Here is a 27,546-nt window from a genome sequence, read left to right on the forward strand (position 1 = left end):
ATTTTTACTTATGGGAACACCTAGCAAATTCCTCCAACTCCCTCAAGTGCCCCCAAGGAGCACCCGTTCCAATAGGCATCCTCCTCTGTGAGGCTCACTCCCCACCTGGCATGCCTTGCCATCAGTGCTGGAGAAAGATTGTGGATAAATACCACAAAGTGGTTAGGAGTGGCCACTTTGGGTTCACTGCTGGACTTGTGGGTTCAAAGGTCAGTGCCCTGGGCTACCAGCTGTCAGGCCTTCATAGAGGCTTTACCTGTCTGGACTGCAGTCCCTCATAAATTGGAGATAATCATAGCACCTCCCTCAGGAAGCAGAGTGAATAAGGGCAACAAAAACAATTACGGAGTGCCTACTCTGGCTGGACAGGTGCTACCTGATAGGAGTGATCAAGGTACTGCAGGTTGAAATGAAATAAGGCTTGTGAAGTGTTGAGGCGTGTATGCCTGCAGAATCATAAGCACTCAATATGCGTTACGTGCTATATGCTACAAACTAAATATATCATACTAAAAAATGTATAGGTCTGCTAGATTTTTAGACAAAAAATATATGCATCTGAATATCCATCTTTTGTTACTCCCATATTCATTTTCTCATTTATTCCCACAAATCAGCCCTGGAGGATAGGCAGGGTGGAGATTTTCTCCTGTTTTTACTGAGGAAAAAGAGGCACTGGGAGGTTAAAATTAAAATGCTGATAAGCTGGTGTCCGGCAACAGGAGATGACTGGGCATATTAAAAAGAAAACCGGCCCGGCGCAGTGGCTCACGCCCCTAATCCCAGCACTTTGGGAGGCCGAGGCAGGCAGATCACTTGAGGCCAGGAGTTCGAGACCAGCCTGGCCCACATGGTGAAACCCTTTCTCTACTAAAAATACAAAAATTAGTGGTCGTGGTGGCATTTGCCTGTAGTCCCAGCTACTCGGGAGGCTGAGACACGAGAATCCCTTGAACCTGGGAGGCGGAGGTTGCAGTGAGCCAAGATTACCCCAGTGCACTCCAGCCTGGGTGACAGAGTGACACTCTGTGTCAAAAATAAAATAAAATAAAATAAAATAAAATAAAATAAGAAATCCAGCGGAGGGCAATGTTCCACCTCGAATCTCTGAGTGGAGAGCCAGAGGCCTTGGGCTGGGAGGTTTGATGGAGGCCTCTGGGTCCAGGGCGCCCCAGCCACGAGGACAGGCAGGAGGGCGGCGGTGGACACGCCCCGGGGCGCACGCTCGCTGGCGGCCGCCTGCCCGTGGGCAGAGGAGCGCACGAGGCCGGGCACGACGCTGGGTGGCGCTGCCGGGCCGCCCCGCGCTAGACCTGTTGCGTCCAGGGCGCAACTCCGGCAGGTTTAGGGTAAAGGGGCGCTCCGCTCTCTCCGCGCGCCCCCTGCAGCCCTGGACGCAGCACCTCCGTTTGGGACGCCCTACGCCCACCTTAACTTGAGGCTCCCATCCACGCAGCCTCTGCAAGCCTCACCGCAACCGTGCTAGGCGCGTCGGGTGGGGCGGGAATAAAGTTTTTCCAACCCAGTTTGGGGAGAGGGCTGGATGGGAAGGACCCTCCCTGCTGCAGACTTCATGGCAGGCTGCACTATGTCCCCTCGGCTCCACGGCTGCCCCGGGGGCGCTGCTTTCGGTAGGTGCCAGCCCCCGTGCCAGCAGGATGGGCTGACCTGTGTACCGCCCCCTCCCACCCCCTTCCCCATCCCCATCCCCTCCCCCGCCTCCCGCGCGCTCGGGCCCCAGCGTCTCCGGCCCCGCCTGCGCTGGGGTCGCTGCAGTCCCGGCAGCTGCCCCGGGCTCCTTGCCCAGGCGCCCCGGCCTTATTCCAGCCTGGGGAGCGCCTCGGCGGGGAGCACGGGACAGCGAGGGAGGCCGAGGCGGGGGCCCTGGGCGCCCGATATCTCCGAACCGGGGAGGCGGCCCCGATTCCGAGAGCCGGAACGCAGGGAAAGGCAAGGACGGGGCGGCCGGCGGAGGGGCGGGCGCCGCTCATCAGCCACGCCAGTCACGTCTGGGGCCACCGGCTGCCTTTTTCTTCCTTTCCCCCTTTGCTTTCTTCCCCCTCCGCTGTTGGCGAGGGCAAAGTGGCCGTGGCGGCGCCATGCCCGGGCCGGAGTGAGTGCGCGCGGGCGAAAATGGCGTACATCCAGGTAGGGCTGAGGCTGGGGGCAAGGTCCGGGGTGCGGGTAGGGGGTGCCGCGCCCCCTCCGGCTGGGAGCGCGCGGAAGGGAGGGCCCACGGCTAGGCTCCCACAAACTTGCTTCGAGAAAAAGGGTGCCCGTGCGCGGGCAACCCGTGCAGCAACAGGGGTGCGCCCCGGGAGGAGAGACTGGGGACCCCCAAACCCCGGGATGGAGGGTCCTATGTGTACTCTGCAACGCGCGCCCTTGCCTCTTGGGGAGGGAATGGGGGGTGGGGCGGACTTTTCTTCTCCCCTGCCCCCTCCCTCTCCTTGGCACCCCACCCCAGGGGAGGGGCCGTGGGGAGGGCGGCCCGGGGCGCGCCAGCCGCCCGGCCCGCCAGCTGCCGTTGCCGTGGTGACGGCTCCGGCTAATTGGCCGGCGGAGCGAGCCTGAGGCAGCTGTTCCGACCAGGAGGGACAAGGACGTCGTCTCTCCTGGGCACTGGGTGCTGAGGGGTGGGGGACACCCGGAGGCCAGAGGCGCGCTGGTGAAGAGAAGGGAGCCTGTTACTTTACTCCGCTGCATTGGGGTCTGGGAGATGTGGACCCTCTTCACCTTGAAGAAACGTCCCCCAAGAATCCTTGGGCTGAAATAATTCTGAAATAATTTCTAAGCAGCCTTTTTTGGGGGGAGGGGGCGGAGGGGTGGGCCGGGCTTCTTGGTGAAAAGACCTTTCTCCTCTGCAAGAAGGGAAGTGACCGCAGGTCAGCGCCAAGGTCAAGCAGGCAGACCCGCAGTGAGACCCGTTGAGCTGCTTGCTTCTGGTGCTGGCGCCTCTGAGCTGGGCAGAGAAGCTTACAGACTCCCACGTCCAGGGTGCATCTTGGCTCACATCTTGTCCCCTCAGCCACAGCTGGGGGTGCTGCTGGTCCTCCCATTCCCCTCTGGGTCACATATCCCCTCATCGTGTCCTCAGACGCTTCAGCCTGCCGGGAACTCTGTGCTGTGTCACCTGGCGGAGCCTCTTCCATTCGTCTCCTGCCTTAGATTCCCTGAATTGGCTTCCCTTTCGTGGAATCGCCAGTTTCTCTTCAAGTTCAATGAAGGTCACATTACTGTCCACCCACTGTGTGCTGAATGTTGTCCAGGGGCTATTCAGTAGTCGCCCAACAAGCACTTGGGCGACCGCCTACTAAGTGCTGGCACTGGGGATACAGTGATGAAAACAGCACAGTTCCTGCCCCTCTGAGTGCGCAATTTAGTGAGAAATGAACATGATTACCGGCTCCTGGGGTTCTTAATGGCCGCCTTCAGCACAGAGAAATTAAGTGACTTGCCCAAGGCCACATAGCTGCTTAGGGGTCAAGGTTGGATCTCAAGAGGGGACTGTGGTAGATATGTTAAGCATCTCATATGGCGATGACCCAGTGATGTTGGTTTTCCTTCTAGAACAAGGTGTTAAACTTTGTTGTCCTGTAAAGTGCCAGATACTATTTTTTTTCTCTTGGAGGCTCACATGGTCTCTGTCACAACTATTCCACTCTGACTATAGCACCAAAACTGCTATAGACAGTAGTAAATGAGTGGGCGTGGCTGTGTTCCAATAAAACTTTATTTGCAGGCACCAAAATTTGAATTTTGTATACTTTGCACGAGTCAAGAGGCATTCATCTTTTTTTTTTTCAACCTTTTAAAAACTCACGAATTATTCTTAGCTCAAGGACTGTAGCAAAACAGGCTGCGGGGCTGGTTTTGATCTGCGAGCCTTAGTTTGCCAACCTCTGTTTAGAATGCATGGGTTGTCTTTCTTCCTCTTTCTTTCTGGTGTGAATTGGTTCTCTTCCATAGGTGTCAAACACGTGAGCCCAGGAGACCCAATGCCAGAAAGACTCAGCATGCCTGGGAACGTCAGGGCACCCACTTTCATCTTCTTTGCTTTCTCTCTGCTCCTTGACACTCATCTTACACCTGGGCTTTGAGAAAGCTGGGGAGGCTGTTTTTCAGCAGGGCCATGAGGTGACCTTGTCTCCGTTCACTTTGGTTTCATAAATGGCCTCTTTTGACCACCACATGTCTAGGAAATGCTTCCCTATATTCAGAAAATGGTCATAGATTATTATGAAAAAGTATCACTTTATCCTAAACATTCTAAAGCACTTTTTCATGCAAGCCCTATGAGGGTATAATATTTTGCTGTTTTGTGCCCTGCTGTACCTGCCGGGACAATACCCAGTGCCTACTGGGTTCCACTAGGTCTTGACAATCACCTAATTCTCATCACAGAAAGGGTGCATTTTATTTTTCAGCTGGACCGCACGCAAGTATTTGCATAGTCAGTGTCCTGTCCCACCTCAACAGCACGCCTTTGAGGTATAGAGTAGCCTTTCCACTAAAGAAGAGGTAACCGAGGCTCAGAGAGGCCCCCTGTCTTGCCCAAGTCACATGATCAGTCGATGGTGAGACTAGGACTCTAGTACTTCCTGGCTCAGCTTGTTGCGTGGCCCCTCAGCACCTTTGGGTCTTGTTCTGTGTATGGTTTGAGTTTTGGCTTTAGAGAGTTTGTGATAAGTGCCTTTGACTATTTCCCAAGCTGTTGCTATTCCCTTACCATTTCGAGGATTTCGATTTTTTCACAAGCCACGTACCACCTATACTATGATGATGATGATGATGATGATTATTATTATTATTATTTTAGACAGAGTCTCACTCTGTCGCCCAGGCTGGAGTGCAGTGGTGCGATCTCGGCTCACTGCAACCTCTGCTTCCCAGGTTCAAGTGATTCTCCTGCCTCAGCCTCCCCAGCAGCTGGGATTACAGGCGCCTGCCACCACCTGGCTAATTTTTTGTATTTTTAGAAAAGAGGGGGTTTCACCATGTTGGCCAGGCTGGTCTCAAACTCCTGACCTCAGGTGATCCACCCGCCTTGGCCTCCCAAAGTACTGTGATTATAGGCATCAGCCACCACGCCCAGCCCTACCTATGCTATTATTAACTTAATTTTTTTTCTATAAATGGGCTCATTTTTATTTTTACTTTAAAAAATCATATGAAAAGGAAACATTATGTCACTAATATCATAGGAAACCAAGATCATGTGACATGGCAGAAGGCAACTAGAAGAATAAACCCAATGGGAATAATGCCACATTATTGAATTCTAGGTGGACGTGGCTGTCTCCAAGGCTCTGGACAAGATCTACTTTCTTTGTTTAAAAGAAAGGGGATGGGGGAGGGTGGAAATTGGTAAGTGGTAAAAGATGTTAACATGTAGTGGTACCAAATTGAGACTTTCTCCTCCTTAAAGGAGAATCGGAAAAAAGATAATAACTTTCTCCCTCTTGATTCAAAGTTCTGAGTTTGAGTCCCACCTCAGTTCACCTCTGGGACATGCCCGAGGTTGGGATGCAGTACTTCTAACCTATCTAGCCTACTTGGCCCATTTGGAAAACCACCTTAAAGAGAAGGAGGGGGTCTGTGCCTTGAGAACCCAGGAGACGAAGATGGGGAGGCGGGGTGGGGCCACAACAGGAAGGGAGGACCTCCTTCCTCAAGAGGACCAGATTAGGGCTTCCTTTTTAGTTCCCTCTATTTGTGGGTGGTGATAGGAAACACCCCACCATCACCATTGGAGCAGAATTGGAAGGTAGGGCCTCCGGGAGGGCGGGGGAGCCAAGTAACATCCACTGTGTGCCTGCCTGCATGTTAGCTAATCATGTCCTTTTGGGTTGGCTACATGGCTATTTCTGTATAGGAAGGTTTGCTCTTCTCCTGAAGTGTGGCTGCATTGGATAGCATGACTATCTATCCGCCCGCTCTGATTCATAACAGCATACGGTGCAAATCAAATCGAAATGCTAAAGTTTCCCATTTATTTGGTGTTGGTTAACCAGGAGGCTACCAGCAGCCCCGAAAATAGCAACACCTTGTTAGGATGTTAGGAAGTCAGCTCCCTTCCCAGGATGGTAAGTGGAAATATGCAGGGCTTTTTTTTTTTTTTTGTAAATATTTTTTGAGTTGCTGGAATATTGCTAAACTGGTCTTGTCTCTCTTTCTTTAACCCCTTCGTTCCCTTACGCCCTTGGCTTCATCGTGGATCTTAAAAGGGCAGTTGGAACCATTAAACGAGGTGGGTTCATTTGATGATTTGTTTGGTCTGGTTTCTAATCAAGAAATGCCTGACTTTCATTTTGGAGTCTTATGTGGGGCTGTGGGGATATTGAATATTCAACAATAACCTGGTGTTAATAACAGCACAGTTTCCATTCCTTTCTACCGAAAGGAGATCCCGGTTTTGAAAAGACACCAGTTGACAAGACAAGTTTCCCTCTCCACCCCTACTTATTCCGTTTGATTATCTCTGTCTGTTTCATGTCACCGAGATTTTTTAAAAACATTTTTTCCCCTGCTTTCAAGAAGACACAGTAATATTCATTGTGTTTCGAACATATCGTATAGCCCTTATGATGTTGTATAAACCACCCACGTGTCAAGAAAGACGTTCACATAAACTACAAAAGAAAATACCTGCAAATGTTTTGCTTGCTGCTAACGGCTCCAGCGAGTTGATGTTTGCTATCTTTGTGCCTGCAGTTGGTAAATAGAAATGGAAAACATTTTGTTCTAAGTGCTGAGCAGCAGAGCCAGAACTCCTGAATGTCTGTTTCTCATCCGAGATCGGCTGCTTGTAATTTTGGGTGTTATTTCTCCTCTTCCTCTTCCCCACCCTGCCCACCTCCCCTCTCCCCCATCCCCCCGCCCACCTCCCCCAATGGCCTCAGGGTTTTCTTTCTAGAATCTCTGATCTGCTGCTGTGCAGATGGACCTGCCGGCACTGCTGTCAGAAGTGCTACGAGTCCAGCTGTTGCCAGTCAAGTGAGGATGAAGTTGAAATTCTGGGACCTTTCCCTGCTCAGACCCCTCCCTGGCTGTAAGTAAAACTGCTCTGAACTTCTCTGAAATCAATTTCAAGACTTTTCCTTTTTAATGAGAAGGTGGGTTGGGGGTCTGGGCCACGAGAGGGAGGATTTGGGGGCATGAAAGAGAAGCAGGCTGAGTTTCCAGGGACAACTTTGCTGCAGACTAGGGATATGTTCTGTACCCCCCATTTTGTTCGGCAAGCTGGTGAGACCAGCTGGTGGTGTGGTTTTAGTTCACCTAGTGGCACATCGGGCCTTCTGAGATATGAACCGTGTAATGCTAAGCGTGTGGGCATTTTTAGTCACGTGGAGTGTGGTTCCGAGCAGAAAAGGAGATCTGTGATCCGAGCCTCTATATTCTTCAGGGGCTGACCGCATTCTGAGGGTTTCCATCCAAGTCAGCGTGACAAGATTCCCTAGCACCCAGCCCAGGGCCTGCACATAGTAAAAGCTTGATAAATATCCATTGCATGGATGGGTAGACAGAATGAACAAACAAGTGCCTTTTTGCTGCTCCGAACAAGAACTTCAGAAACAGGGAAGCAGAAAAGCACCTCCAGGCTCCATCCTGTCCTCCAACGCTGTTTATGTTCTCTCTGGCATCTTTCGTTTTATTTCTAATTTGCTCTCCTCCCGCGCCTGCATACAACATCTCCATCTGCCAGTCGCTCAGATATTTTGGGAATGCAGTTTTGAAGCTTCTCAGCCACGTGCCTGGTCCACCTCTCCGTGACTGAGAGAGGGACGTGGTCAGAAAGCCTGGGTACAGTCAAGAAGGTCGGGGCTGGGAAGGATCAAGAAGTCATCAAGTGAGCTTGTCATGATTCGGAGGGGCAGGCCCAGAGAGGGAGACAGACAGCGGCCAGGACCCACAGCTGGAGCCTGGCAGAGTGGAAGGAGGCAGCGCTGTTTCAGCTCAGTCCTTGGCCTGAGATTCCAAAAGTCTCTGGTGTCCCATCTTTCCCTCCAAGTTGGGGGCTCATGCCTCAGGCCTCTCATTTTCTCTTCTTAGAAGCAAGTATCAAATATTTCCATAGCAAAATGGTTCTGTATCCAGGCTCTGTGGTCTCAACTACTATTTCTAGTTCTGTGACCTTGGGCAAGTGGTTTGATCTCTGTGTGCCTTGATTTCCCATCTGTGAAATGGGATGATAAAAAGAATAGTATTTCTCTCAGAGTTGTTGAAGGGAGTCAATGAATTTGGAATGTGGAAAAGTAGTTAGGAATGCTCGATACTTTGTTGGTGATCGTACATGTAAGTAACTCTGGCTGGGCGCAGTGGCTCATGCCTGTAATCTCAGCATTTTGGGAGGCTGAGGGCAGGCGGATCACTTGAGCTCAGGATTTCGAGACCAGCCTGGGCCACATAGTGAGACCCCCCATGCCCCATCTCGACAAAACATCAAAAAATTAGCCGGATGTGGTGATGTGTGCCTGTGGCCCCAGCTACTCTGGAGGCTGAGGTGGGAGGATCGCTTGAGCCTAGGAGGTTGAGGCTACAGTGAGCTGTGATTGCGCCACTGCACTCCAGCCTGGGAAAGAATGAGACCCTGTCTCAAAAATAAATACATAAATAAATAAATGAGATATGCATATAATATGCTTAGCACAGAGCAAAAGTTTTATAAGCATTTATTTCTGTCAGTATTAGGTTTCAATAGAGATGAATTAAACTGATACAAACACAATGTTAAAGAACTCTTCCATTATTCATTATTCATAAGTTGTGGCCTGAATCCTACAGGTGTGTGTAGAGTTGAGATTTTTGGTGAAAGCAACTCATTAATCAAGAGATAATTCACAGCCGGGTGCCGTGGCTCTCACCTGTAATCCCAGTGCTTTGGGAGGCTGAGGTGGGAGGACTGCTTGAGGTCAGGAGTTTAAGACCAGCCTGGGCAACACGATGAGACCCCTATCTCTACAAAAATTTAAAAAATTAGCTGGGCACGTTGGTGCCTAGAGTTCCAGTTCTTCGGGAGGCTGAGTTGGAAGGATCGTTTGAGCCTGGAAAGTTAGGGCTGCAGTGAGCTATAATCACACCACTGCACTCCAGCTTGAGCAACAGAGCAAGACTTCAAAAAAAAAAAAAAAAAAAAGGATTCTACTGGTCTATGTAGCAGAAGTTAGTTCAGTCCATCTGATGTCCTTAAAGCTATGCTCACAAGAATGCTATCTCCATGTGGGCAGGGAGTTTTGCCTGCCTTGTTCACTCAGAAAAAGTTGTTGACTGCCAGACTATCCTGCAGGCAGAACTTGCATCCTGAGAGTGCCAATCATCGGTTGAAAAGTTAATCTCAGTTCCTTTTGTAGTTATTTCTTAAGTACAGTGTGCCAGGCGCTGTGGTATACACAGGGCTAGATAGGGTCCTGTGACCATGCTCAGGGAATTTTCAGTCTCACGTAGGAGGTAAGGCAGGTATGTAAGTCAGGTTGCCCCCTAGAGTTGTGCATTTACACCCTGCATTCCATATATGACAGTCCTGCATAAGACCTTGTTATGAAAGAATCAGGAATGATGGCTTCAGGCATAGTTGGATCCAGGAGCAGAAATCATGTCATCAGAGCCTTTCTCTCTCTTTCTTTCTCTGTTTCTTCTGTATTGGCCTCATTGTTAAGCTTGTTTTCTCCATGTGGCAGCACTAAACTTGCATTCTGTTGCGGTTGCATAAAAAACGAACAAACAAACAAAACAAAACCAGGAAAGACTCTTATTAGCCTGGCTCGGGTTATGTACCAATCACTTTCACTTGGAGGAAATGGTGCTAGAATCATGCCAGTTACCTGCCCACCCAGGAAACCAGGGAAATGGTCATTTCCACCAGAAACACAGGAACTAAACTATTAGACCAGGGGTTGGCAAACTTTTAAAGGATCAGATAATAAATATATTAGCCTCATGGGCCATATGGTCTCTGTTGCAGCTACTTATTTCTACCATTGTTATGCAGAAGCAGCTGTGGACAGTAAATGAATGGGCACGTCTGTGTTTCATTAACACTTCATTTACAAAATCAGGCAGTGAATTTGGCTTTGTAGTTTGCAGACCCCTGTAATAGACAATTGGGGTAGTGTGACTAGAGAGGAGGAAATTGACTAGAGAGGTGGGCAGACATCACCCCTTGTAGAGATAGGGGTCTCATCGTGTTGCCCAGGCTGGTCTTAAACTCCTGACCTCAAGCAGTCCTCCCACCTCAGCCTCCCAAAGCACTGGGATTACAGGTGAGAGCCACGGCACCCGGCTGTGAATTATCGCTTGATTAATGAGTTGCTTTCACCAAAAATCTCAACTCTACACACACCTGTAGGATTCAGGCCACAACTACATCTAGGAAGAGCTGGGGGAGCCTGCAAGCTCAGGTTGAGTTGGGTCTTGAATGCCAGAGTAAGGAATTTGGATTTTCTTCGATACCAGCGGAGACCCCTCACAGGTGTTGAATATCACAGCCAGGTACCTGTTTGCCCCCGAGATGTCCAAATGTTGAGTGTTACAGATGCACAGCCTAGGTTCTCATGCTGAGCTGGAGGACAGTTGCGTTTTGCCTTGACTGCTGCTAACCCTTTGTGTAAGCAGGGGCAAGGGGGCTGGGACCCTCTGGGAAGATACTTCTTTTGGTTTTGCCACTAGTAGAGAAGTGGACTGGAACTTTCCCAGCAGGGCCAATACACCACAAAATTCCAGGTGGCACCATTCACATGGTGGCCCTTATGAATGGCACCACCTAGGGTTGTGCAGTCTACAGACTGAACAGCTGTGCGTGACCTTTGTGCTTCCCAGGATGAATGAGGTCTCTTCTGAACACTGGGCAGTGCTTAATACAGTTTTGACACTCAGCATAATGCAAAACGGTAAGAGAAATCTGTAAAGGGAAGATGGCTAAATCATTCAGAAAGTAAATTTACAGCTTTGTGTTTTCCCCAGATTTATTTACCAAGTGGGCAGCTGCATGTTATCAAACAGACAGGAAGTGGAAATGTCAAGTGTATGGGCTTTGCAGTGCTGTTCCTACTGCGACATTTGAGCCAAGAAGCATGGGACTTGCCTCTGTGGACTGGCACGTGGCAGATGAGCTGGCCCTTTGTGTGTGCTCTGCGTGTGATCTTGGGGATACAACATTAATTGTCACATATGCTCATGTCCTGTGGGCCCCCAACTTTTCTTGGCTGGGCTGGGCTGGTGAAGATTAGGAAAACTGCACCATCTGACTGGTGCTTTTTGAAGCAATGCCAGAAAGACCCTCATTGAAGAGTGAATTAAAGTCAAGTTGGTTGATTGTTTGTCGAACAAGCACATATTGAATGCCTACAATGTGCAGAGCTCTTACAGCCCTCTCAGAGATGCCCCACTTGGCGATCGGGAGTGTGTGCCATTTAGAGTTTAGCATTACTGGCTTAGCTGGGGTTCTGCCTTTTAACAGTGGTGCAAATTAGTTATTCATCCTTCTCCCAACCTGTATTAGTTTGTTTTCTGTTGTGATAAAGGGATACCCAAGCCTGGGTAAGGTTCAAGTGATTCTCCTTTTTTTTTTTTTTTTGAGACGGTGTCTAGCTCTGTCGCCCAGGCTGGAGTGCAGTGGTGCAATCTCGCTCACTGCAAGCTCTGCCTCCCGGGTTCATGCCATTCTTTTGCCTCAGCCTCCCGAGTAGCTGGGACTACAGGCGCCCGCCACCATGCCCGGCTAATTTTTTGTATATTTTTTAGTAGAGATGGGGTTTCACCGTGTTAGCTAGGATGGTCTCGATGTCCTGACCTCGTGATCCACCCGCCTCAGCCTCCCAAAATGCTGGGATTACAGACGTGAGCCACCGTGCCCGCCCAGTTTCAAGTGATTCTCATGCCTCAGCCTCCCAAGTAGCTGGGACTACAAGTGCATGCCACCACGTCAGGTTATTTTTTGTACTTTTAATAGAGATGGGGTTTCGCCATGTCGGCCAGGTTGGTCTCGAACCCCTGACCTCAAGTGATCCACCCACCTCAGCCTCCCAAAGTCCTGGGATTACAGGCATGAGCCACCATGCCTAGCTCCTGATAACACTTTTGAAGAACATCAGATCAGTCTCATCTCATGCACAGGATGCGTCTGAAGACCTCACAGCGTTCAAAACTTGCATTTTTCAAGACGAGTTTTCCCATAGGCTTTAATGTCAAGTTGGGGGGGATGCAGCCTCGGAAGGCATAAATCTACAGCCATTATGGCTTAGGAGCATGTTATTAGCAGCATCAGTCTCAAAACGACGTCACCAGCTGTTTTTCTACCTCCTTTCCCATCCCTCCAGCATCCTTACCTAGCTTTATGAGTATTGGGGGGGATCTTAAAGCCACCCCAGTTGTAATAATATCAGCTAAGCTGGGCATGGAGGCATGCACCTATAGTCCCAGCTACTCAAGAGGCTGAGGGCGGGAGGATCACTTTGAGCCCAGGAGTTCGAGTCCAGCCTGGGCAACATAGTGAGACCCTGTTTCTTAAAAAAAAAAAACAATGAATTGATCGATCAATCAATAAAAAAAGTTTCAAGATGTATTGAGCACCTGTTTACTACGCAACCAAGCACTGTTCTAAGCATTTTATTTATTTTTGAGACAGGGTCTCTTGCTGTGTCACCCAGGCTGGAGTACAGTGGCACAATCATAGCCCACTGCAGCCTCAAACTCCTGGGCTCAAGCAGTCCTCCCGCCTTAGCCTCCCAAGTAACTATGACTACAAACACAGACCACCATGCCCAGCTAATTAAAAAAATTTTTTTGTAGAAACAGAGTTCTGCCATGTTGCCCAGGCTGATCTCAAACTTTCGAGCTCAAATGATCCTCCTGCCTTAGCTTCCCAAAGTTTACATTCTTCACAAAGTTTACAGTTGTGGGCCACCATGCCCAGCCAACTTTCAGTAGAGATGGGTCCTGCTGTGTTGCCCAGGCTGGTCTCAAACTCCTGGCCTCAAGGGATCCTCCTGCCTTGGCCTCCCAAAATGCTGGGATTATATGTGTGAGCCACCATGCTCGGCCTCTACGCATTTTATATGTGTTAACTCATTCAGTGTTTACAACCACCATATAATGTGGGTACTGTCAATATTTCCACTTTACAGATGGGGAAATGGAGGTACGGGAGGGGAAAGGGACTTGCCCCAGCACCCAGCCAGGGTTCAGCCCCAGCGGTTCTCTCAATGACTACCCTGTATCGTCTTCCTTCTCCATCCACCCCTACCTCCTCCTTCCCAGTTTCTCAGCAGTTCTTTATTGGGAGCACATTGAGTCACGGCTGCTGCTAATTTATAGCTATTTCTTTACATCAAACTTCTGTTCAGAAATTGTTGATTTTCAGGGCCATTTCTGCCGCGCAAAGAACCCTTGAGTGACATTGTTATAGGATATTTTTAAAAGATCTTAAATTATAGACACAGTGACTGTTGAAATACCAGGACACTTGTAACCAAAAGCAGAAGTTTGGATGCCTATAAAACAACCAGATGGTTCACTCCAGACTGGAGATTGACAGGTCTCGGGCTTCACTGAGCCAAAGTGGCGCCCCCACGTGGCGACAGCTTAAGTTTACACAGCTCTCCACCCAACCCCAGCTTTGAAATTATGCAAGTTCTTGACAGATTGTTCTAAATTGGGGAATATTTCTTCATATCATTTCACATTTTGTGCAAAAAGCAAGACGTTGTTGAGAGTTTAAGGACACCACACTGTCAAATTTGCATTATTCCATGTTGCATAAAATGAGTCTGAGAGCGGTTTCATCGTGGGTCTTAACCCCCAAGGGACAGAGATGCCAGTCCCCGGGGATTCCTGGACAGCTACTGAGACCTCTTCCCTTCCTATAGGATGGCCAGCCGGAGCAGTGACAAGGATGGTGACTCTGTCCACACGGCCAGCGAAGTCCCGCTGACCCCACGGACCAATTCCCCGGATGGAAGACGCTCGTCCTCAGACACATCCAAGTCTACATACAGCCTGACGCGGAGGATTTCGAGTAAGTATCTCTGCTTTACCTTTCTGGGGGCCCTGGCTGGCTTTCCCAGACACTCTCCCATGGAGAGTCATGAAGGGCAGTGTTATTGCTGGGGGAGGGCGGCAGAGTGGGATGACAGTCCAGGAGACAGGGCGAGAGAGAGATAATGACGATGTGACAGAGGAGGGCATCACACCTGATTGCTGCTGAGTTTAATCAAAAGCAATCATTTTGATTGATTTTTCCTTTATTAATTTTAAGTTTGATTGAATTGGCTGAATTGATTAACATTGTCAGTGTATATCATTTCAGATTCTGAAAGATGAGTGTGGCTATATTATATACAGGGTTTGTCAATTCTGGTGACTTTGGGAGCTAGGCGGGTTGCATCAGTGGCCAAGTGCAGAGGTTGCATAGAGATAAACATTGCCTGAGTGCAGTGACAAATGGCAGCTGCCGCTCTGTCTGGAGAGTTACTAGGGCAGGGTGGGGACTTCGGTCAATTGAAAAGCGAATGCCCCATTGAAAGGGGGGCAGGGTGTCTGCTACTCAGCTCTGGCCAATGGTAGCTGTATGGGATTGCGGGCTCCGTATTGTCTGATCTTTGTAAAGAGATATTGGCAATCTGGGTTTTTTTATGTGAAACATTCTTACTTTCAAGCCTAAACAAAATGTATGTGTGGCCATCAAATTTGACCACCCAATTTGTCCACTCTGTTGTGTGGCGTATGTGTTTGACCAAACAGCATGATTTGGGTGAGGAGGAAAAAGGAGGACAAACACCCAGAGGCTCCCAACCTCCTTCTGCTCCACAAAAGTATCTCTGCTCTGTGTGAACCGATGTCTGAAATTCACCAGACAGAGGGAAAAGCTTCAAATGCATGAAACAAATCCATTCAGGTGGAGATCATTGGTGTCCAACCTTTCCTGGGGATGGAGGGAAAAGAAAAAAGTAGAAAAAAAAAAAAGAGTTCAAGGGCATGAAATAGTGAAACAGAGGGAGCACTGGATTTCTTTAGGCCTCAGTCTTCCCATCTGTAAAATGAGAGGGCTGGTCTAGAGCTGCACTGTCTGGTATAACAATCACTAGACACACGTAGCTGTTGAGCACGTAAATGGTGTGAGACTGAATCTTACTGATGTTCTGTAAGTGCAAAATAAATACTGGACTTTCAGGACAGTGAGGAAAAAAAAAAAAGTCTGGGCACGGTGGCTCATGCCTGTAATCCCAGCACTTTGGGAGGCCGAGGCGGGAGGATCACCTGAGGTCAGGAGTTCGAGACCAGCCTGGCTAACATGGTGAAACCCCATCTCTACTAAAAATACAAAATTAGACGGGCATGGTAGCGCATGCCTGTAATCCCAGCTACTTGGGAGGCTGAGGCAGGAGAATCGGTTGAACCCGGGAGGTGGAGGTTGCAGTGAGCCGAGATTGCACCACTACACTCCAGCTCAGGCAACAAAAATGAAACTCTGTCTCAAAAAAAAAAGAGAGAGAGGATTTAAAGTATCTCACTAAAATATTTTTATATTGGTTCCATGTTGAAATGAGTATACATTGGATATAGTGGGTTAAATAAAATAAAATATTAAAATTAATTTTGCAGGCTGGGCGTGGTGGCTCACGCCTGTAATCCCAGCACTTTGGGAGGCCGAGGCAGGCAGATCGCTTGAGGCCAGGAGTTCAAGACCATCCTGGCCAACATGATGAAATTCCATCTCTACTAAAAATGCAAAAATGGGCCAGGTGTGGTGGTATACAACTGTAGTCCCAGCTACTTGAGAGGCTGAGCCATGAGATTCACTTGCACCTGGAAGGTGGAGGTTGCAGTGAGCCGAGATCCGCCACTGCACTCCAGCCTGGACGATAGAGCAAGACTCTGTCTCAAAATAAATAAATAAAATTAAATGAATTTTGCCCTTTTATTTGCATATTTTAAAAGTTGTGGCTGCCAGAACATTTTAAGTTACATGTGTGGCTTGCATTTCTGGCTTGCGTTATCTTTCTATGGACAGTGTGGGCCTAGATAATTTCTAAGTCTCATGCCCAGCTCTGAACACAGGTTATCTCCATTTAGCATACATCTATCAGAGTACCTCCCATGCCTCTGGCAAATGTCTCATAAAGACAACTGTTTGGGCAATTAGCAAGAATGCCATGAGCTCATTGCTAGAAGAGAGGGATGTGCAAAGGTTGGAATAATGAACTTGGGATCAATGCACTCTGCTGGTTCATGGAAGGGAGAGAGGCGGCCCATAAGCGATGAGGTTTGAATATGAACCTTGAAGAAGTACAGTCGTTCCCATTTATTGGTCTGTGCCTACGGGCACATTCTGTGCCATGCTCTTTCCATGCCCTGGCTCAGTGAATCTTCACCACATTCTTTGAGGTAGGTGCCGTTATTGACTCTATTTTACTGATGGGAAAACAGAGTCCCAGAGAGTCAAAAGAATATGCCCGGAGTCACATGGCTCACTGGTAATGAGTACACGAGTAGTGAGTAAGTGGCTGAGATGGAATTCCACCCAGGCACTCTGGTCCCAGAGCTCACTCTCTTAAAGTGGAGACATCGTAGGATAATGGTTAGAGCCAGACTCTGGGGTCAGCTAGACCAGCCTGACCCCTGGCTCCTACACTTGCAAGTGTGTGACCTTCAGAAAGTTACTTAAAGCTTCTGTTTCGTCTATAAAGTGGGGATAATAGTAATTATCTAATAATTCAAGGGGATGTGAAGATTGTGATTGCACATATGCGATGATGTAGTGTACATAGTCCATTAGAGCAGTGCCTGGCACTTAGCTGCTGTGATGATGGCAAGGTGACAATAGTGCCACCAAACTATCTGTCACAGAATCAGTGAGTATTTCAGAGTGTGGAGAAAGATGGCAAAGGTCATTCTGAAGCAGAGTAAACAATGCAAGAATCTGCTTACCTGCAAAGTGGCCCAGGTCTGCCCCGTATGTGACTGTCTTCATTGTTATTTCTGGTGGCTCTCAGGTCTTGAGTCAAGACGTCCCAGCTCTCCACTCATCGATATTAAACCCATCGAGTTTGGTGTTCTCAGCGCCAAGAAGGAGCCCATCCAACCTTCGGTGCTCAGACGGACCTATAACCCCGACGACTATTTCAGGAAGTTCGAACCCCACCTGTACTCCCTCGACTCCAACAGCGACGACGTGGACTCTCTGACAGACGAGGAGATCCTGTCCAAGTACCAGCTGGGCATGCTGCACTTCAGCACTCAGTACGACCTGCTGCACAACCACCTCACCGTGCGCGTGATCGAGGCCAGGGACCTGCCACCTCCCATCTCCCACGACGGCTCGCGCCAGGACATGGCGCACTCCAACCCCTACGTCAAGATCTGTCTCCTGCCGGACCAGAAGAACTCAAAGCAGACCGGGGTCAAACGCAAGACCCAGAAGCCCGTGTTTGAGGAGCGCTACACCTTCGAGATCCCCTTCCTGGAGGCCCAGAGGAGGACCCTGCTCCTGACCGTGGTGGATTTTGATAAGTTCTCCCGCCACTGTGTCATTGGGAAAGTTTCTGTGCCTTTGTGTGAAGTTGACCTGGTCAAGGGCGGGCACTGGTGGAAGGCGCTGATTCCCAGTTCTCAGGTAAGGGATGGCTTTGTGGTGTTTCCTCCTGGGAGCTTTTTTAAAAAGTGATTATTTTTATTTTATTTTACTGTTTAAAAGGCTTTCTTGGATTTTTAAAACTTTTTATTTTGAAATAATATTTGACTCACAAGAGGTTGCAAAAATAGCAGAGAGTTCCTGTGTCCTCTTGATCCAGCATGATAGCATCTTACGCAACCAGGAAATAGATGTTGGTAACTAACCTAGAGCTTACTCAGATTTCACTAGTTTTTTTTTTTTTTGAGACGCTCTGTCACCTAGGCTGGAGCGCCATGGCGTGATCTTGGCTCACTGCAAACTCCACCTCCCAGGTTCACGCCATTCTCCTGCCTCAGCCTCCTGAGTAGCTGGGACTATAGGCGCCCGCCACCACGCCCTGCTAATTTTTTTGTATTTTTTTTTTTTTTAGTAGAGATGAGGTTTTCCGTGTTATCCAGGATGGTCTCGATCTCCTGACCTCAAGATTTCACTACTTTTTATGTGCATCACTCGTGTGTGTCGTTCTGTGAAAATTTATCACATGTATAGATTCCTGTAACCACCACCACTCTGGAAGCCTTTTTAAAATCATCGATGCTGAGTTATTTAATAAGGAGAATGATTGCACAGGGTATAAAGCTATCAATCATTTTGACTTTCAGAAATTGATTTTTTTGGGGAAAAAGTGAAGGCTGGAAAACAGGATGAGGCATGGATGTTTTTCAGGCCAACTGTTAGATTGGCTTCCTTCCCCCTGTCCAGCCCAGGGAAATGTGGTTGGCTGCTCGGGAAGCCACCCACGGACCAGGCTGTGTCTCCAGTTGGCTGTTGGGCATTCCTGCATATTAGAGGGTAACTGTCTACCCATTGTAGGTAGAAGGATGTGGGGAGCCCAAGGAAAGGAAAAGACCCAGCCACTCCTTCCTCCCTCCCTCCCTTCCCGCTTCTCTCTTCACTCCCTCCCCCTCCCTTCCTTCCCTGCTACCCTCTTCCCTCCCTTTCTCCCTCCTTCCCCTCCTTCCTCCCTCCCCTCCTCCCCTCTTCCCTTCCTTCTCTCCCTGTCCTGTGGGATGGCTGTTGTAGGAACAGGGACGGGAGATGGAGAAACAGGGGAGGGGGCTTTGGCCACCATGAGGTCAATAAGAGCTGCCTTCCAGGCCAGGCGCAGTGGCTTATGCCTGTAATCCCAGCACTTTGGGAGGCTGAGGCAGGAGAATCACTTGAGTCTAGGCGTTCAAGACCAGCCTGGGCAACACAGTGAGACCCCGTCTCTACAAAAAACAATTTAAAAATTAGCTAGGCATGGTAGTGCACATCTGTAATTCTAGCTACTTGGGAGGCTGAGGCAGGAGGATCTCTTGAGCCTAGAGTTTGAGGCTGCAGTGAGCTATGATCGAGCCACTGCACTCACTCCAGCTCACTCCAGCCTGGTTGACAGAGTGAGACCCTGTCTCTTAAAAAAAAGAAAAAAGTTGCCTTTCCATGGGGAGCCATTTGGTGACGTGCAGAGAAAATGGCCTTGGGTCCAAGCTGCAACCTTCCTCCCAGTGCCTAGCTGTTGCTGGGCCCCTGTGCTCCCTCACCTCACTTCAGGTGAAGTGGAGGTAGTAACACCACCTCGCAGCGAGGGCCTGGCGGGTGGCGAGCACTCCACAGTGGCAGGCCCAGTTGTCAGGAGACGACGTCTTCTATTGTGAACCCATTCAGAGTGAGCCTGTAATGCGTCGCCTTCCAGTGCACTAAGCGGTAATCACACCTGGTGAATATCTAATTGGGCAGACAAGAGGCGGGGAGTGTTCCCGTTCACTCCTGATGCTGAGCCTTCTTGCGGCAGAGGAGCTGGCGTCTCCTCAGCTGAGTTAATCTCGGGGCTGCCGTCTCCTTTCCATTTGAAGAGGGACAGCCGGGCCTGTTTCAGGTCACTGCGGGAGCAGGTTTCTCCCAGACAAGGGCTGGCTCCTCACCCTTGATAGAGCTGCAGGCCGTGCCTTAGTTTCATGGGGACCTTTCAGTGCCTCTATAAATTAAAAGTATTCATGTGTATAGGGCTGAGTGCAATGGCTCACACCTGTAATCCCAGCACTTTGGGAGGTTGAGGTGGGAGAATGGCTTGAGCCCAACAGTTCGAGACCAGCATGGGCAACATAGTGACACCCTATTTCTACAAAACATAAAAAAAAAAAAAAATTAGCCAGGCATGGTGGCATGTGCCTGTAGTCCCAGCTACTTGGGAGGCTGAGGCAGGAGGATTGCTTGAGCCCAGGAGTTTGAGGCTGCAGTGAGCTATGATTGCGCCAATGCACTCCAGCCTGGTCAATAGAGTGAGGCCTTGTCTCTAAAAAAATAAAATAACAAAAGTGTGTATAAAGTTGAAATATTGCAGGCAGGTCAACTGCTCTAACTGCTGATCTGATTTACACTCTGGTCTGTCACACTCGGGCTTCCAGCCTTGCTGGTGCTATTATCAGCCAAGTAGTGGCTGTTAATGCCTTTAATTGTGGGTTTGACTCTTAAATCCTGGCTGTAAATGCCTTCTGTCTCTCATTCCTGATGATGATGAGTGTTTTCTTAGTACTGTTCAAAATAGTTTTTGGAAGCGTCATCTGGACCCTTAAGATGTTTGTTTTCCTTCTCTTCTCCCCTCTTTATTATTCTTTGTTTTTTCTTCTCTGATCTGCTCATTTCTTCATTCTGTTTTTCTTGAGGTCCTATTATATGCCCGGCATTTCTAGTTGGATTAATAAAAATGAATACCATACCATTCCTAGCAGCAGGAAACTTCCAGTCTAGTGGGAAAGACAGTTTGGTAAACAGCAAGCCATAATGCAGTGTGCTGCATGCGGTAATAAATGGGCAATCAGGACTCATTTGCTTTTTTAAAATTATTATTTTTTTTTATTTTTAGAAACAGGGTCTTGCTCAGTCGCCCAGGCTGGAATGCAGTGGTGCAATCACAGCTCACTGCAGCCCCAAACTCCTGGGCTCAAGAGATCCTCCCACCTCAGCCTCCCGAGTAGCTAGGACTACAGTTGTATGCCGCTGCACCTGGTTAGTTTTTAAAAAAATACATTTTGCAGAGATGGGGATTTCGCTATGTTGCCTAGGCTGGTCTCCAACTCCTAGTCTCAAGCGATCCTCTCACCTCGGCCTCCTAAAGTTTGCTGGGATTATCGGCATGAGCTACTGAGCCCTGCCAAGACTCGTTTTACTAAGAATGATCAAAATTGGCCTTGAAAATGGGCACCATATTGAAGACTGAGGTACCATCTCTCAGTAATTCCAATATAGCAGGTCTTGCACCGTTGGAGTGGATCAGGATGTATTTGCTCACATTTGGGGAGCAAATGTATTTCAGGCAGAAGTTTTAAATGATGGAATCCACTAGGAAGGTCATGCTATATGAGTATTTCACTTTGAATACCAGACTCATACTAGTGAGGCAAGAAGCTCACACAAAGAGAGGCACTGGAGACTCTGACTGAGGGAAGAATATGCTCCTATTGCCCAGCTAATGCTTACTCTGGAAATTACGCTCCTTGAGTGGAAAAGCCGGTTGTCTTACATGCTGCCAACAATCATATGAAAAAGAGCGCATCACTGATCATTAGAGAAATGCAAATCAACACTACAGTGAGATACCATCTCATACCAGTCAGAATGGCTACTATTAAAAAGTCCAAAATAACAGATGCTGGTGAGGTCATAGAGAAAAAGGAACGCTTATACACTGTTGGTGGGAGTGTAAATTAGTTCAGCCATAGCGGAAGACAGTGTCGCAATTCCTCAAAGACCTAAAGACAGAAATACCTTTCCACCCAGCAATCTCATTACTGGGCATATACCCAAAGGAATATAAATTGTTCTATTATAAAGACACATGCATGCGTTATGTTCATTGCAGCACTATTCACAATAGCAAAGGCATGGAATCGACCTAAATGTCCATCAGTGATAGACTGGATAAAGAAAATGTGGTACATATATACCATGGAATACTATGCAGTCATGAAAAAGAACAAGATCATGTCCTTTGCAAGAACATGGATGGAGCTGGAGGCCATTATCCTCAGCAAACCAACCCAGGAATGGAAAACCAAATACTCCGTGTTCTCACTTGTAAGTGGGAGCTAAATGCTGAGAACACATGGACACAGAGAGGGGAACAACACACAGTGGGGCCTTTCACAGAATGGAGGGTGGGAGGAGGGAGAGGATCAGGAAAAACAACTAATGGGTACTAGGCTTAATACCTGGGTGATGAAATAATCTATACAACAATCCCCCATGACACAAGTTTACCTATGTAACAAACCTGCGCTTATACTCCTGAACTTAAAATAAAAGTTAAAAAAAATTAAGTTCTGCAAAAAAAAAAAAAAAAAAAAAAGAAAGAAAGAAAGAAACAAGCTGGTTGTCTTTGGCCGGGTTCCCTAGAAGCAGAGCCGGAGATGGGGATTTGGATGTAGTTTTGTTGCCAGGGCTGCCATAACAGAGTACTACAAATTGAGTGGCTTAAAGCAACAAAAATTTATTGTCTCACAGGCCTGGAGGCAAGGAGTCCCAGATCAAGGCATTAGCAGAGTCATGTCCCCTCTGAAACCTGGAGGGGAAGCCTTCCTTGCTCCTCGCTTCTGGTGGTTGCAGGCAGTCCTTGGAATTCCTCAGCTGGAGCTGCGTTGCTCTAATCCCTGCTCTAACATCACATGGACATTTTTGCCCTGTGTGTGTCTGTGTCTCTTCTCTTCTTTTTTTTTGAGACGAGTGCTGCTCTGTCGCCCAGGCTAGAGTGCAGTGGTGCGATCTCGGCTCACTGCAAGCTCCACCTCCCGGGTTCACGCCATTCTCCTGGCTCAGCCTCCCGAGTTGCTGGGACTACAGGTGCCCACCACCACGCCTGGCTAATTTTTCGTAATTTTAGGAGAGATGGGGTTTCACCGTGTTAGCCAGGATGTTCTCGATCTCCTGACCTCATGATCCACCTGCCTCGGCCTCCCAAAGTGCTGGGATTACAGGCGTCAGCCACGTCTTTCTCTTCTTATAAGGACACCGGACACCAGTCATATTGAATTAGGACTTACCCTACTCCAGTGTGACCTCATCTTAATTTAAATAACGACATATACAATGACCCAATTTCCAAATAAGGTCCCATTCTGAGATACTGGGGGTTAGGACCTCAACCTGTCTTTTTTTTTTTTTTCTGAGACGGGGTCTTGCTCTGTCACCCAGGCTGGAGTGCAGTGGTGTAATCATGGCTCAATGCAGCCTTGAACTCCTGGGCTCAAGCAATCCTCCTACCTCAGCCTTTCAAGTGGCTGGGACCATGTGGTACCACAAGTGTACACCAACATGCTCAGATAATTTTTTATTTTTTGTAGAGATGGAGTCTCATTATTTTGCCCAGGTTGGTCTTAAACCACTGGGTTCAAGCGATCCTCCTGCCTTGGGAGGATCCCAAGTGCTGGGATTAAAGACGTGAGCCAGAATAGCTGCCCTGATTGCTGATTTTTGTTAGAAGCTAACATCTGCCTTCACCAAATTGGTTGGTTGGTCAGTGGAATGGAAAGGAGAGGAGGCAGTTGTGTAATGGTATACAAGACAAAACTATTCAATTTCTTACTTTTAGCCTATTCTAATGGAGTGTGGAGTTGAGCTAATGCTTAGTGTCTAGTTATACTTTCTTCTTGGAAAACCCATGTGGAAGACGAATGGGTGGCTTGTGGGGCCAGCATATAGGCACCTCCTGGTTCAAGGCAGAACATCCCATCTGTCTTGCAACATCCTATCTGACTGCATCTTTGATCTTGGCATTCGGGAAACTGGCAGCTAATGGAGCTATGGCATTTTTGGGGTCTCAGTGATAAGGTTGGCCGGAAGATAATGAAAATAAGACCATACAGTGAGTAGGACGAGGGGATTGACATAGACATGAAATTACACTGGCTATTTAGAGAAATTCTGCTCATCGGAATGGATTGAAAGCCATTGAAATCTGTGTAGGCTCAACTCTTTTAAAAAATTATTAGCCAACATGGTGAAACCCCGTCTCTACTAAAAATACAAAAAGTTAGTGAAGTGTGGTGGCGGGCACCTGTAATCCCAGCTTCTTGGAAGGCTGAGGCAGGAGAAATGCTTGAACGTGGGAGGTGGAGGTAGCAGTGAGCTGAGATCGCGCCATTGCACTCTGGCCTGGGCAACAAGAGTGAAACTCCATCTCGAAATTAAAAAAAAAAATTATTAGTTTTAATTGTGGGAAAATACACACACCATGAAATTTACCGTCTTAACCATTTTTGCCTGTACAGTTCAGTGGCATTAAGTACATTCACATTGTTGTGTAACCATCACCACCATCCCTCTCCAGAACTCTTGCAAGACTGAAACCCTACACCCATTAATCAATAACTCCCCATCTCCCTCTCCCCCCAGCCCCTGACAACCATCATTCTACTTTCTATGAATCTGACAATTCTAGGTACCTCATATAAGTAGAGTCATAGATTATTTTTCCTGTGGCTGGCTTGTTTCACTCGGGATAATGTCTTCAAGGTTCATCTGTGTTGTAGCATGAGTCAGAATTTCCTTCCTTTTTAAGGCTGAACTGAATAATATTCCTCTGTGTGTGTGTGTGTGTGTGTGTGTGTGTGTGATATTTTGTTGATTCATTCATCCTTTAATGGACACTTGGGTTGCCTCCACCGTTTGGCTATTATAAATAATACTGCTATGAACATGGGTGTGCAGATGGCTTTTTGACCAACTGTGTGTGTGTTTTTAAGCCGTAAAAATATCCACGATGCAGGTGGTTCATTTTCTCTTGAGTTCATGTGGTTTGGGGAAGGAAGAACAAGGGCAGTGGAGAGATTAGATGCCCCGTGGCCATGCGGGAACCTTTCTGAGCATTAGGAAGGATACACAGTTGTATCCATTTGGCAAGGCTCATCCAGTATTCCTAAAGTTTGTGCATTTCACTGCATATAAGTTTAATCTAAAAAAAAAAAACCCACCATAAACAAACACTGAACTCTGGTTAATGATATGCCGAAATGTGTATGGGTGCCATGGTCTGAAGTTTTCCTAAATTCGTATGTTGAAATCCTAACCCCGAGGGGATGGTATTCAGACGGCCTTTGGGGCGGTGGTTAGGCCATGAGGGCAGAGCCATTCTCAATGGGATTAGCGCTCTTGTAAAGAGGCTCCAGAGAGTTGCCTTGCCCCTTCCTCCATGTGGGGCAAAACCAAAAGGTCCCATCTATGAGGAATGGTCCTCAGCAGACGTGAAATCAGCTGGTGGCTTGATCTTGGACTTCTCAGCCTCCAGAAGGGTGAGAAATAAATTTCTGTTGTTTTCAAGCCACCCAGTTGATAGTATTTTTGTTACAGCAGCCTGAATGGACTAAGACAGTGAGGAAGTGTACCAATGTCAGCCACTTATTTTGAAATGCGTTCAAAAAAGATAGAGTGATAGATGGATAGGGAAGAAGCAAATAGAGCATATTTTAAATATAATTACAACATTGTTAATATCAGTAACTGTTCATTTCAGAATCTAGGGGATGTATCTAAGAGTGTGCACTGTACAGTTCTTTTGTTTTGTTTTGTTTTGTTTTGTTTTTTTGTTTTTGAGACTGTGTCTCACTTTGTCGCCAGACTGGAGTGTAGTGGCATGATCTCGGCTCACTGCAACCTCTGCCTCTCGGGTTCAAGTGATTCTCCTGCCCCAGCCTCTCAAGTTGCTGGGACTACAGGCGCCCGCCACCACACCCAGCTAATTTTTTGTATTTTTAGTAGAGATGGGGTTTCACCATGTTAGCCAGGATGGTCTCAATCTTCTGACCTCGTGATCTGCCCATCTTGGCTCCCAAAGTGTTGGGATTACAGGCGCGAGCCACCGCGTGGCCGCACTGTACAATTCTTTAAGCCTCTCTGTATTTGAAAGTGTTGAGAGTGTAAGCCACGGCCAGGCACGGTGCCTCACATCTGTAATTCCAGCACCTTGGGAGACTTAGGAGGGAGGATCACTTGAGGCCAGGAGTTCGAGATCAGCCTGGCCAACATGGTGAAATCCCATCTCTACTTTTTAGTACAAAAATTAGCTAGTTGTGGTGGCGCATGCCTGTAGTCCTGGCTACTCGGGAAGCTGAGGCATGAGAATCGCTTGAATCCGGGAGACAGAGGCTGCAGTGAGCCAAGATCGCACCACTGCACTCCAGTCTGGACGGCAGAGCGAGACCCTGTCTCATAGAAAAAAAAAGAAATGTAGACTGGGTGTGGTGGCTCATGCCTAAAATCCCAACACTTTGGGAAGCCAAGTGGGAGGACTGCTTGAGGCCAGGAGTTCGAGACCAGCCTGGGCAACATGAAGAGACCCTGTTTCTACAGGGAAAAGGGAGAGAGAGAACGTTCATAGGAAAATGCTGAGGAGCAAAAGACAAGAAGTACCGGTGCCAGTTAGGAAAAATTGCTGTGGTCTCTTAGGTGAGAGGTGGTGATGATCTGGACCCCGTGTAAGGTGGCGGTGACAAAGGATGCAATTTGAAAGCAGAGGCTTTGATGCCCAGAAGCAGCCTTTGAGGAAACTATAAACAAGGAATATCAAACAGTGCGGGGTCGGTTGGGGGTGGTCAAGTGGGTTTCTACTACTGTGATGGTTCTCTTACTTTAACAAGCATCCGAATCAGGTGGGAGCTGTGACTGTGGAGCCTCCAGACCTCAGCCTCCCTAATTCTGATTTCCCACATCCTGGGTGAGAGGCCCATGAATCTGCACTTGAGCCAATGGGCTGGGAGATTCTAATGTAGGTAAACTCTGGACCTCGTTCCGAGAAACACTGGGTGGCTGGTGGAAGGTGAAAGGTGAAAGGTGGAAGGTGGAAAGGGTTCGGACATTTGACCTGCCCAGACTTGCATCTAAAACTTGGCTCTGCCACTTAGGGGCTGGATGTTGTGACGGTTTCATAAGCTGGCGTGGCAAGTGCTGTGCCCAGCTGCTTCAGTGGCCGGTGTGCAGGGTGCACCCCATACAGGGCTGCCACTAAGATGATATTTTATGGAGCCGTTCTGGGAAGGAGTAGGTTCAAGTTAAAGTGCTCTTAGGCATTCATGTAGAAGAGTTCTGAGTCATGTCAGGAGGCAGTATCTTACATTACAAAGCCAGATTGCCCACTGAAGAGGAATGTTTGATTTGGGCCTGGAAGAAGAAAATATGTTTAGTCAAAAGTGATATTTGCACACTGGAATGCTGGATATTTATGTTTCCGAACATTGCTTCAACCTGAGATTTGCACTGCCCAAATGAAAGCCTTTTAGACCTTTGATGTCTAGAATTCAGAGCATTGTGGCTTAGGAAGCAGAGTCTGTGCGTGTGGCCACTAACCAAGCTGTCTTCTCCAGTGTCTGCTGACACCTGGGAAAGTCATCTGTTATCCTAGGTTGGGTTCCTCTAAAGACAAAGATTTGAGTGCATGCATTTTCTTTAGGAAGTGATGCTGAGAAACACCAGAAGAGAAGGGAGGAAATGAGACCAATAAAGTGTCTCACCACTGTGGGCAACTAGAGCTTAATCATACTGGGGAACTCAGTGTAGCCTACCCCAGGGGTGAGGGAGCTGGGGTATTTATTCGCCGAGTTCCCATGTGGCATGGGTTGCAGGATGCTCCCAAAAGTCCTTAATTCCCTGGGCACCTCCAACTTGCCTTGTGGGCACAAGTAGGAAAGACTCCACTGGCCGAGAGACCTAAGCAGAGATGTAGGGCTGACAGTAGGCAGTCAACGAAGTCTGTTCTGGTCGGGGCTAGGTGCTGTGGTGGGCACCTTTAGCATTGCTACACTTTCTCTTGCCACCCTCAGGGCTCAGAATGCAGCATCTTCCATGCCTCACCTTCTCCCTGCTTGCCATCTCTCTTCATTTCCCCTTTCCTCTGATCAGGAAGGTGCAAT

At 48.2% G+C, this 27,546-nt stretch overlaps 1 protein-coding gene across 7 annotated transcripts in view; it reads left to right on the forward strand.

The window, feature by feature from the left end:
• The first annotated feature begins 1,319 nt into the window (after nucleotides 1-1,319).
• SYT17 (synaptotagmin 17) overlaps nucleotides 1,320-27,546 on the forward strand; it is a 100,170-nt gene continuing 73,943 nt past the window's right edge. The window contains exons 1-5 of one of the 7 annotated variants that reach the window (XM_016929559.4): nucleotides 1,320-1,631; nucleotides 6,233-6,250; nucleotides 6,903-7,051; nucleotides 13,863-14,011; nucleotides 16,989-17,608. In XM_016929559.4, coding sequence (XP_016785048.1) covers nucleotides 13,864-14,011; nucleotides 16,989-17,608 — 768 coding nt within the window. In that variant the 5' untranslated portion in view covers nucleotides 1,320-1,631; nucleotides 6,233-6,250; nucleotides 6,903-7,051; nucleotide 13,863. Of the gene's footprint in view, nucleotides 1,632-1,726; nucleotides 2,149-5,805; nucleotides 6,087-6,227; nucleotides 6,251-6,902; nucleotides 7,052-13,862; nucleotides 14,012-16,988; nucleotides 17,609-27,546 lie in introns of those variants that run through there. The other 6 variants (XM_016929554.2, XM_063797687.1, XM_016929555.2 and 3 more) reach the window with 6 other exon arrangements.

The sequence above is a fragment of the Pan troglodytes genome, chromosome 18 (assembly GCF_028858775.2).
Source record: "Pan troglodytes isolate AG18354 chromosome 18, NHGRI_mPanTro3-v2.0_pri, whole genome shotgun sequence".
NCBI lineage: Eukaryota > Metazoa > Chordata > Mammalia > Primates > Hominidae > Pan > Pan troglodytes.